This window comes from Gekko japonicus, unplaced genomic scaffold (genome assembly GCF_001447785.1).
Source record: "Gekko japonicus isolate JY-2015 unplaced genomic scaffold, Gekko_japonicus_V1.1 scaffold1980, whole genome shotgun sequence".
NCBI lineage: Eukaryota > Metazoa > Chordata > Lepidosauria > Squamata > Gekkonidae > Gekko > Gekko japonicus.
In genome coordinates this window covers 231,660-244,006 of record NW_015173196.1, presented here as the reverse complement: position 1 = coordinate 244,006, position 12,347 = coordinate 231,660, and the positions used below count along the sequence as shown (strand labels likewise).

General features: G+C 43.7%; 1 protein-coding gene across 1 annotated transcript in view; it reads left to right on the top strand.

Annotated features, from left to right (window-relative positions):
* LOC107119996 (interferon-induced very large GTPase 1-like) overlaps positions 1-12,347 on the top strand; it is a 65,742-nt gene that overhangs the window by 1,936 nt on the left and 51,459 nt on the right. The window contains exons 2-6 of the mRNA XM_015422631.1: positions 2,125-2,417; positions 7,280-7,351; positions 9,730-9,801; positions 11,301-11,960; positions 12,109-12,309. Coding sequence (XP_015278117.1) covers positions 2,141-2,417; positions 7,280-7,351; positions 9,730-9,801; positions 11,301-11,960; positions 12,109-12,309 — 1,282 coding nt within the window. The 5' untranslated portion in view covers positions 2,125-2,140. The remainder of the gene's footprint in view (positions 1-2,124; positions 2,418-7,279; positions 7,352-9,729; positions 9,802-11,300; positions 11,961-12,108; positions 12,310-12,347) is intronic.

Below are 12,347 nucleotides of genomic sequence, written 5' to 3'. Positions count from 1 at the left end.
CCCCCCCCGCGAATTTTGCAGGTCCCCCTTCTTGTACTTCATAATTCTGTAATTTGGCAACATCTCAAAATTTATGTTCTGTAAGGACTGCAAGTTGCTAGAATGAGGCAGGATCAATTGGTGGGAAGGTTGGGAGTAAGAACTTGGTGGAAGGGCATCATGGACATAAGTATGTCACTTCTGGGGAAAACCTGGAAGTGACAGCGGGTAGCTCTAGGAATTGCCAAGAACTCTGTGGTAAAACACAGAAGTGAAGTCATCATACCTGTGCCACCAACTGGGTTTTGTTTCTTTTTCTATTCCCCACCACCACCACCACTTGGAGTGGCAGTGGGCAGTGTAAGTTTGGGGCTGGGTATCCTCCACTCCAACCTAGGGAATGGCATCCTTAGTTACAGCATGAGCTTGGCTTCGGCTCTTGAAAGTCCCCGGCTGAATCCCTGGCACCTGCAATTAGGGTCTTGGACTACAGGACTGAAAAAAGATCTATGCTTCAGATTTTGGAGCATTTCTGGTTGCCATTTAGAGCATTCACTCCCTCAAGCTGGGTGGCAGAGAGGCTGCTTTGGGAAGAAGCTGGTCCCTCAAGTCAGGTGGGGGCGTGACCCTGACCTGAAGGAGAGCAGGTATTTCAGAATCAAGTAAGGCCGTTGCGCTTAGGAACTTTGTATTCCAGTTGTTTTCTTTGTGTGGGAGTTGTACCCCGTGTGTGTGTGATGCACCCTGGGCTAATTCTTCTCTGTTTTCGTTCCTGTTCTTCGTTAACAGAGCCCATCTAATATGCCTGTATTTCTTTCTTGCGTTACTTTGGGTGAAAATCAGTGGAATACACTAGATGGTTTATTGGCCTGACTCAGTCAAAAGTAGTGACCCTAGGCCTGAGGCGGAAGAGTGGAGCTGCCTATAGGCCTCAAGACAGCCTTTCCCTCATGCACAGGATTTGGGCTTTGCTGTCAATTTCCCTGCAGGCCTGTCTTTCCCGGGCTCCCTCCAGGCTTGGCCCTGGTGAAATTGGAGGGAGAAACGGGAACCAATCGCTGATGAGGGGGCGGGCCTTTGACAGAGAGCCTATAAGGCCAAGTCGGGGTGGGGGGGGTGAGCATTCACTCCCTCAAGCTGGGTGGCAGTGAGGCTGCTTTGGGAAGAAGCTGATCCCTCAAGTCAGGTGGGGGCGTGAGCCTGACCTGAAGGAGATCAGGTATTTCGGAATCAAGTAAGGCCGTTGCGCTTGGGAACTTTGTATTCCAGTTGTTTTCTCTGTGTGTGTGATGCACCCTGGGCTAATTCCAGTTGTTTCCCATGTGTGTGTGATGCACCCTGGGCTAATTCTTCTCTGTTTTCGTTCCTGTTCTTTGTTAATTGTTACTATATTTGGTTAATAAGCTTGTCTTTTCCATTCACTCTGCCTGAGTCCCTCATGCCTTGTACTTGGCTGTACTGCAGGGCATGCCCTGACTGAAGAGAGAGCTGCCCAGGGGGCAGGGAGGGTGGTCGGCCTTGAACCTAGGGTTGCCAGCTTCTTGCTGGGAGTGGGAGATCTCCCCCCCCCAAGCTGTGGTTGCCTACCACTACTCAGGGTTTGTGGCAAAAGCTCGAGAGGCACCCTCTGGTGACATCACTTCTGGGTTGTCCTGGAAGTGATGTCATCGTGACAGAAATGCCATCCCCCCCCCCCCCCGGGGGTGTTTTCCCCCCCCCCCCCCCCCTGGAATTTCTTGCCTCCCCCATCTGCTGCCAGTTGATGGCCTGTGCCTGATAACTGTACCTGAACCAGAGAGTTGGAAGTAAGCCAAGACCCTTGGCGGCTCTGGGGTTGAAGAGGGAAGGGAGGGTTCCTTGGAAGGGAAGTCCCGCCCACAACAAAACCTTGCACCAATGGAATACACCAGACTGAGTGGTTTGTTGGTCTGATTTAGTATGAAGAAGTTTTTTTCATGTCCAAAGAAGATCTGAATTATCCGTTTATCTGAAGCTTAAATCTATTAGTATGAAGAAGTTTTTTCATGTCCAAAGAAGATCTGAATTATCCATTTATCTGATGCTTAAATCTATTAACTTGTTTGAACATTTCTTTCCCACCTTTCTTTTGCAAGTGGACTCCAATATATCTTTTCCCCCCCACAGCTCAGTGGACCCATTGATGATGCCTGCTAATGAGATGATACGGAAGGGAAGAAAACAATTGATTGAAATCCTTGAGAAGGACATGGATCTTGTTTTAGATGAGTTAGTCTCTGAATCTGTCATCACAGAGGAAGAATATGAGGCCTGCAACAAAATCGAGGAGGATTCCAAGAAAAGTCGAAAATTGCTTCTTCTGATACAGAAAAAGGGGGAAACGGCCTGCTGCCAGTTCCTGGAACATTTAGAACTTACATGTCCCGGTTCAAATCAAGTCCTGCAACATTCAGTGCACCGTAAGTCTTGCTTAATGTTCTTTTTAAACCCCAAGGACTGTTAACACGACTGCCATATTCCTTCTCACAACAGCAGTTACTATCCTCACATTGTAGCTCAGGACTACAGTCCACACCAGGTTTTTGCCACTTACGAGTGCAGTCAGAATTCTGCCCCAGTGAACCTGAGACTCAGCTGAAACACTTATCCCCATATTCAGACCAAAAACTTGCATGTGAACAGTCAGCATCACCTACGGCAGTGATGGCAAACCTTTTAGAGACCGAGTGCCCAAACTGCGACCCAAAACCCACTTATTTATCGCAAAGTGCCAACACGGCAATTTAACCTGAATACTGAGGGTTTACTTTAGAAAAAACAACTCATACATTAACTTAAGATGATCCAAACAAAGTAAGGAAAGCAATCCCAAATGCTTTCATTTACTTAAAATTATTTGGCAGAGAATTCGACACTTTAATGATGGTCTGGGTCTGGCTGGGGCGATGGCACACGTGCCCACAGAGAGGGCTCTGAGTGCCACCTCTGGCACCCGTGCCATAGGTTCGCCACCACTGACCTAGGGTGACCAAGAGGCCTGGAGAAAAATCTCCTGGCCTTTCAGTAGAGGCTTAATGAGGTGTTATTTACCTCCATATCATGGAAAGCTTCATCTCTGCGCATTATCAGCACAAAGGATCCTTACTATGTAGTCCTATGCAGAACTACTCCAGACCAAGCTCATTGATTTCAGTGGACCTAAACTGGCGTAACTCTGCATAGGATTGCACTGTTAAGCTCTCAAGGTTTTTTCCCCCTCAGGCAAACTGACCTTTTCCTGTCTCTCACAGAACCTGCAGTGTGCTTCAAGCTTCTTTTCATACATCTTCTCCCCAGCAGTTAGGATATTTTTGAATAATTTATGGCATAGTAACTTAGCAAGTGGGTAGGATGTTAGATGGGTAGCCGTCAGTTTTAAGTCTGTCACATATACATATTAAAAACTTGAGCTTTCTTTAATTGAAATATTTCTGTTACGAACTTTTGATATGGAAAGCTTCCTTGGCTCCGTTATATACCATAAAGGAATTTGATGTAGTCCCCCTGCTGAAGCGAAGGAGACCAGGGCTTGGGCAATACCTTGATGGGAGTCTTCCTGGGCAATCCTTACAAGTGCCATGTAGCATCCCATGATAGAAGGCAAGTGTAAAACCTGCATCAGTATCCTCTTCTTCCTGCCCCCACTAAGGCCTTACCCAGGTGGATCAATATATCGATACCTAAACGTGTAAGCCATATTTTAAATTGCCATATCTTCCTTCAAGGAACTCTGGGGATTGTAGTTTAATGACTCACTGAGAGTTAGCCGCTGCAGATCCCTAGGTCTGGAAAGCGGAATGACATTTCCCTGGATTTCTTGGGAAGTGGGATGCCTTGGTCTCTTCCATTTACTCAGGTTTAATCTGCTGCTTCGCAGAGCAAGGCACTAATTTTGGTGATGCCGGTCTGGAGTGCTCTCCTGCGGGAGTTCCCCATGCACGTCAGTTTCAGAGAAAGGCTTTTTTTAATTTAGGAAAGGATTTTCGTGACGGTGACCCTGCTGGTGCTCTGCTGAGTTGACTTTCCTGTTCTGTTGGATTTTAATTTTTGTTTCCTAGTATTTGGCTGACAATGTGTAATGGGCTGCTGTTTAGAGCTAAATATTTGTATTCCTGTGTGTGGTGTGCCCATTTGCCTGTAAACCAGAATAAGAGGAATAGGTCCTTTTTTTTTTGTTAGCTTAAGCAGCATGAGAATAAGCTGATGCTGAGCCTGTTCCCTCTTCTGTATTACTTTGTTACACTCTATTACCTGAAGCTTTTAGCTCTGGCCAGACTCCAATGATAGAAGTGAAGACAGGTGGGGAGAATACTTTGAACAGCTGCAGGCAGTTACTGAGAGAGGAAACAGGGGGTTAGTTCCCCTCCTGTGCACATTGCTTTCAATTAAAAAAATCCCCTCCCTCTTTATATGTGGATGGATATATGAATAAAAAATTTCATCACATCAAGTTTGGCCCTTGGTGTTCGGTAGCTATAGAGTTTTCCCATTATTATTATTATTGGCTGCACATTGCTTTTGTTCTCCTTGTGACAGAGGATTATGTGGCAGAATTTTGGTTTGAATGGAGACATGAGAGTTTCTGCTTTCTTCCATATAACTCTTAAGGAGGCTGGAGTCTCTGTACTAGCAGCATTAGACTTTGGTTCAATCCCAGAACTCACTGCAGCTCGGCCTGCGTCTCTAACCGGGAAAGCTGTGACCTCTACATTGTTTGCATTCCCCAAAACATATGGTGCCTTCTTGTTTTATAAACATCCATAGATTAAGGACAGTACTTATCTGACCTGCCGGATAACCCAAGGTTGGGAACACACAGGGTATGATACTTTTGATGGGCAGGGTCTTCCTGGGGTCCCATTGTCTCCTTCTTTGACACCCACTTTGGAAACACGTCGCGATAAAAGGGTATAAAAAGGGATGACATTTGAGGCTAGGGGCTGCCTTTTTTGCCCACCTTGTTCTGCCTCAGACGAGACAACCAAGAGATCTCTTTATTAGATGGTGATATGTGTACACTATTTTTGAATGCTCTGAGCTAAGTTTCTTTATTTTTTTGTTAAAGTGAAAGATTTTGTAATAAAGTAGAATGTAGAGCAAGCCTTTGTCTTTGCCTCTTGCCCAACGGGAATGGGCAAGGGAACCATATCTGGCCCAGGGGACCATAGCTAGAGCCTGGGTCCCTGGTGCAATGCAGGGACTCTGATTTGCCCTCCAGAACATTTTTCCGCAAGGAGAGATGTGAAATGGAAGTATTCAAGAAGGCTTTTCTACACAAGTGTTAGGGTTGTACTTGTACAGAATGGCTCAGAAAGCTACTAGGGCAAAAGTTTGGGGACTGTGCTCTAGGCTACCATGTATAGCTTGTACTACCTATTGCTGTAAGGAGGATCCTACTATGTAATTTTTGCATCACTTTACACATCATGTCAATACTTATGCTTTGCTTCACGTTCTGCTTTCAGATTTCTGGTTGGTTCCAGATTTCTATAGCCCAAATACTATCACACTGTTTTGTTGGATGTCCCACTCTTATGTTATCTGCTTTGAATCCCAGTGATAATGGTGGACTCTAAGTAATGTCAAGAAAAATGAATTTATATTTAGCAGTTAACCTGACTAAATATAAGTTTGTAGCATAAATAGACCCCTTGTCTGTCAGTGTCATAATTTGATGCTACAGCTCTTCTTAACTGGTCTAAATGATAAGAATACCAGAAATACAAACTGCTCTAATCTTGTTAGAGCTTTCAGTCATGTGCAGGAATCTGCTGCTTTTGAAATATTGACCGGGGGAGGGGGCTTTAGCTGGCTTCCCTTATTACAAAACCTGTTTTGTGTTTAAAAACAGTCCTGTACACATGAATGGGCAATACAGGTGAATGCCTGCACCAAATCTGGTTTGCTTGTTAGTGTTGGTTAGCAACATCTTTTAAATTGTACTTTAAATTTATGTTGTTACATTTATTTTATTAGTTTATATATCTTTTATGTAATCACTCAGCAGTTGATCCTCAGACAATGTACAGTAATAAAAGTAGCACCATAAAAGCATTTTAAAACACAGGCATGACCATCTAAAGACATCAATAAAATCCCACATGAAACTGGGAGAGAATAGTGAACTATACAACTAGTTCACCAATATTGTATCTAAAATAGTTAAAGGCTAGCGTGGGGAACCTATCTAAAGGCCTGGGTGAGCAAAAAGGTCTTTTCCTAGATAGAAGCTAGAGAAATTTGGCACCAAGGAGCCTCTGCAGGAAGTACAAAATGCCACCACTAAGAAGGACCTGTCCATAATGGCTGCCCACCTCGTTACCTAAGGATCTCTTGGGTATATACATTAAAGCAGTGGTGTCAAACATGCAGCCCGGGGGCTGGATCAGGCCCCAGAGGGCTTCTATCAGGTCCACAGTGGAACTGGCTGTCTTCTGCTTGTTCTTCAAGTTCTGCTGCTGCGTTATCGTAGGTTTGCAGCTTACAGATACACACCTAAACAGCATACTCAAAATTGCAACAGCACATACATTTTGATGTAATAATTCAGAGCAAGAGGTGTCAGTTATCAGACACTGTTAAATAAACAAATTATTGCAAGAGTGCTAATGTTTTAAGTGTGTTTATATTTTAAGTTAAAAAAAAATAACCTTTGTGTTTGTGTCCTTTATAAAGTTTATATCTCCACTACCTGGCATTACATTTTATGACACACATGGCCCAGCCCAACAAGGCCTCATTTATGTCAGATCTGGCCCTCATAACAAATGAGTCCGACACTCCGGCATCAAAGGGTTAGCTGCAGTATACATACAGTCAAGATTTTAATCAAAACCAGGAAGCAGAAGACTTCTTTGCAGACTGGAAAGATTTTAAAGACTATTTGGAAAAGTACTGGGATGTAAGGGACAATTTATTTTGCTTTGATAATTATTGAAGGTTAAAGGATATTAAAAATAGATAAAGATATAAGAATAAAAAATGGAGGGATAAGTTACCTATAGATATGAGTAAAAAAGGGAGGGACGAAGAACATCTAAGAAACGAACAGGAGGTTGGAGCACTGTGGGAAGCTGAGTAAGGGGGGGGGTAGGATGTATAACTATATAAGGTTTTATTTATGTTTGACTTTGTTTATTATATCCTAATAAAATGTTTTTTAAAAAAAGATTTTAATCAAAGTCTGGGTTTTTAAAAAAAAAATGTAAGAGTATGTTTCCAGAAGCAACTAACTCAGTGTGATTTTCCTGCTCAGTAGTGAATTGTAAGTTGATATTTCCAGGTGGTTCAAGTCTGGAACCAAAAGCCGAAGTTCAGCAAGAACCGGAGCAAGAGGAAAAACACCCCGCCAAAGGTATTTTCTTGTCTGTTGTTTTTTGTGGTGAGCATTTTTTTTGTGTGTGTGTGTATGCGTGCATGCCTGGAAGTCATGGTTGATTTTTGGCGACCCCTAGTGGGGCTTGTATATTTCAGAGAGGTGGCTTGCTATTGCTTGCCTCTGCATCCCCACCCTGGTATTCCTTGGAGGTCTCCCTCCCAAGCACTTGCCAGGGCCAGCCCTGCTTAGCTTCTGAGATACGATGAGATTGGGCTTGTGTAGTGCTCCTAAAGTTTTAGTTAATATTTTCTCCTATCCATCTTACTCAGAGCACTGAGTAGCATCCCTAGATGGTGCCTTATCCAGGCAGGGCTGGCTCAAGGTATTCTGCATCCCAAGTGGGTCCCAGGTGCTACACAGTGGAGGGTATAGCCAATGTCCATCACTGCCTCCTGTATATCTGGAGAGTTGAAGGAAATGCTGCTGGAGTTTACCTTGGACCTGGCCAGCAGCAGGGCAGATCTGGGAGGTGACAGTGACCACAAGTGATGGTAGTTACCCCCTCCTGTGTCCCAGCCCTTCTCATATTGTGCAACCCTGAGTGATCTCTTTGGTCCCTTGTGTGGTGAATTGCCTCTGCGTTCACATGTTCACTCGGATCAGACCTGCTTTGCACCATGTATGCAGTACAACAGGTGCTTCCCCCCCCCCAATAGTGTGAGATTTCAGTTCAACTAGTTTGAAAAAAGAATTGTTTCATGTTTGATTGATAACCAGTTAATGTTAGCCTAACCAGCAGTATACTATACAAAAGAAGTATTGTGTAAAGCAGCTTAGTATACAATCTGTGGTACATCTTAGGAGTTTGAAGCTTACACCTTGAGAAGCCTAATTTGCTTCCCCCCTTTCATTATCTTTTTTTTCTTTTTTAAAAAGCTTGTCAGCCTAGGTAATCGTGACGCTTCCCTTTCTCCTTCCATTTCCCTAATAATATTTCTAGATTGCAAAATTAGCTCATAGGAGCAAAATAACTCATACAGAACCAAGTATCGATACTTGCAAATGTTTTTAATGTTTATCAGCTATTCTGAATGCCAAATCTGGAATTTCTGGCAAAGATCAACAACTTGAGTTCTGTGTGCCTCTTGCTATTTTACCGCATTTAATGGATGGTTATAGACTAGAGTTCGCTGAGGCATACTTGCTCACTTCTGCCAACCCAGGACCATTGTGCCACCCTTCCTGGCTCCCAGTCGGCCCAGCAGGTGGGCAAGGCAGGGCACTGGGCCACCAGGAAAGCTCCTTAGTGGCCATGATGACAGTCCACCCTTGCCTTGACACTTCGTAATAGTAGTGGACAAAAGGTAACTATGCCGTGTATGTAGCATAGAATAAGTGCATAGGAGAGAGGCATGGCTGCCAGCTGTTTTGTTGGATGTCCCAACCTGTTGATTGTATTGACTCACTCTGTGTAATTTGTTTTGAGTCCCAGTGGAAGGTGGACCATAAAGCATGTCAATGAAAATGAATTTATATTTACCAGGTAACCTGGATGAATATAAGTTTGTAGCATAAATAGACCCCTCGTATGTCAGAGTCATAATTTGATGCTACACCTCTTGTTAACTGGTCTCAATGATGCAAAGACCTGAAATACAAAGTGCTCTAATCTTGTTAGAGCTTTCAGTCATGTGCAGGAATCTGCTGCTTTTGAAATTGGGCTTTAGCTGTCTTCCCTCATCATACAACCCATTTTGTGTTTTAAAATAGTCCTGTACATGTGAATGGGCAATAGAGGTGAATGCCTGCTGCAATCTAGTTTGCTTGTTAGTGTTGGTTAGTGACATCTTTTACATTGTACTTTAAATGCATTTTGTTACGTTTATTTTATTATTCTATCTAAATTTTATGTAATCACTCAGCTGTTGATCCTCAGACAATGTATAGTAATAAAAGTAACACCATAAAACCATTTTAAAGCATAGGTATGATAATCTAAAGACATCAGTAGAATCCCACATAAAACCAGCAGAGAATAAAATCAACTGTACAACTAGTTCATCAATACTGTATCTTAAATAGTTAAAGGCTAGTGAGGGGAACTTATCTAAAGGCCTGGGTGAGCCAAAAGGTATTTTCTTAAGTAAAAACTAGAGAAATTTGGCACCAGGGTCTCAGGAGCCTTTGCAGGAAGTGCAAAATGCCACCACTAAGAAGGACCTGTCCATAATAGCTGCCCACCTCATTACCTAAGGATCTTTTGGGTATGCCCATTAAAGGGTTAGCTGCAGTATGCATACAGTCAAGATTTTAAACAAAATCTGTTTTAAAAACCTGTAAGAGTACATTTCCAGAAGCCACTAAATCAATGTGAATTTCCTGCTTGGCAGTTAATTGTGAGTTGATGTTTCCAGGTTGTTCAAGTCCGGAGCAAAAAGCTGAAGTTCAGCAAGAACTGGAGCAAGAGGAGAAACACCCTGCCAAAGGTATTTTCTTGTTTGTTGTCCTCCTAAAATTTTGATTAATACTGTCTCCTATCCCCTCCAACCCTCACCCCACCAAGAACCACCCCCTCCAAAAAAGAAAAAAATATTGTCTCCTGCCCATCTTACTTGGCGCACTGAGTAGCATCCCTAGATGTTGCCTTATCCGGGCAGGGCTGGCTCAAGGTATTTTGCATCCCCAGTGGTCCCAGATCCCACACATTGGGGGTTATAGCCTATGCCCATCACCGTCTCCTGTATATCTGGAGAACTGAGGAAAGTGCCGCTGTTTACTTTGAACCCGGCCAGTTGCAGGGCAGATCCGGGAGGCGACAGTGGCCACAAGTGTGTCCAAGCCACTGTTCCCTCTAAGCTGAGTTAGTGTGAGCTAGCTCACAGTTTTTTAGCCTCTGGCTCACACATTTTTGTCTCAGCTCAGGAAGGATGGCTCCAGAGCAAGCTAATCTATGCAGTAGCCAAATCGCTTGCTCACCACTTTAATGCCAGTAGCTCACAAAGCAGAATTTTTGCTCACAGGACTCCACAGTTTAGAGGGAACATTAGCCCTTCTCAAATTGTGCAACCCCGAGTTATCTCTTGGGTCCCTTGTGTGCTGAATTTCCTCTGAGTCCAGATATTCACTAGGATCAGACCTTGTGACATGTATGCAACCATAACAGGTGCTTTCTTCCCCTATAGTGTGATGTTTCAGTTCAACTAGTTTGAAAAAAGTATTGTTTTACGTTTGATTGATAACCAGTTTATGTTAGCCTAACCAGTAGTATACTATCCAAAAGCAGCAGTGTGTAAAGCAGCTTAGCATACATCTTAGTATGATACACCTTAGAGTTTAAAGCTTACGCCATGAGAAGCCTAATTTGCTTCCCTGTCATTATCTTTTTTTTTCCTTCAAAAGCTTGTCAGCCTAGCTGATGGCAGCTCTTCCCTTCCTCCTTGTGGGAACAAAATAAGTTATACAAAACCAAGCATCGATATTTGCAAATGTTTTCAATATACATCAGTTATTCTGAATGCCAAATGTGGAATTTCTGGCCAAGCTCAACAACTTGAGTTCTTTGTGCCTCTTGCTATTTTTCCATATTTAATGGATGGTTATAGAATAGAGTTCGTTCAGTTCTGTCATCAGATGAGGTATACTTGCTCACTTCTGCCAACTCAGAACCATTGTGCCACCCTTCCTGCCTCCTGGTTGGCCTAGCAGGTGAGCGGGCAGGCCATTGGGTCACCTGGAAAATTCCTAGTGGCCATAATGACAGTGCACCCTTGCCTTGACACTTTGTAATAGTAGTGCACAAAAGGTAACTGTGCCATGTATGTAGCATAGAAAGGTGTACGTGCATAGGAGAGAGGCATGGCTGCCAAGAGTTACACTGTGGAAGGTAGGGTAACAAGTAAGTAAAATGTCAAGTGAGGCTACAGCAGCAGAGTGCTAGGCTGTAGTGATATAAAAATAATAATACCTCTATAATCTCCTTTTACAGGGAGAAGAAAAGCACTTAAGGATATTCTCAGGAAACTAAAGTTGCAGAAGAAAAAAAGCAAGAAATTCTCCCTGGAAGGAGTCCTAGAAATTAGTTCAGGGAGTTTAAAGGAGTGCATCCCTAGTGCCACGGGAGGCTTGCCGTGGCATTTTCTGAGGAAGGTCTTGGCTCTGAACGTGACAGCCAGGAGCACAAGCCTGGAGAAGGGGACATCTGATTGTCAAAAAACAAGGGAAGAGAAGGAGATAAACAGGATTGATAAGCGTATTTTCTGTACTGTCAGGATGGATGAAGGAGTTTCTGTGAACCCTCTTGATGTCCTTTGTGCTGTTCTGCTCTGTTCAGACAGTTTCCTCCAGCAGGAGATCCTTTCCAAAATGTCCATGTGCCAGTTTGCCTTGCCTTTACTTCTGCCTCCTTTAGAGACTTCCCATTGTACCCTGATGCTTTGGGCCATGAGAGACATTGTGAAAAAATGGAGGCCCCATTCCCTGGTTGACAGTAGGAGCTTTAGAGAGGAGAGTCTGGTGCTCACGTCCATGCCAACTATCTCCTTTGTGCGAATGGGAAGTTTGAGTCTCTCCAAGTCCAAACTCCTGAATGAGTTTCTCAGTCCTTCCCAGCAGCACCATGATTTCTTTCTGCACCGAGACATGGAATGTGGGAACATACCTCGGGAAATCGCTGATGGGCTAGTAGAGATTGCCTGGTATTTCCCAGGAGGGCAGAAGAGTTCCGATCTCTTCCCAGAACCAGTAGCAGTTGCAAATCTTCATGGAGGCATTGAATCACACCAGGTGCAGTTTAGTATGTGGGAACATCCCTCGGGAAATCGCTGATGGGCTAGTAGAGATTGCCTGGTATTTCCCAGGAGGACAGAAGAGCTTGGACCTTTTCCCAGAGCCCATTGCAATCGCTAACCTCCATGGAGATGTTGAGTCACACTGGGTGCAGTTCAGCTTTTTATCAGAGATATCCTCGGCAATATTTATATTTGCTGAACACATTGGTGTAAGAGAATATGCCCTTTTGTCATCGCTAAAAGAA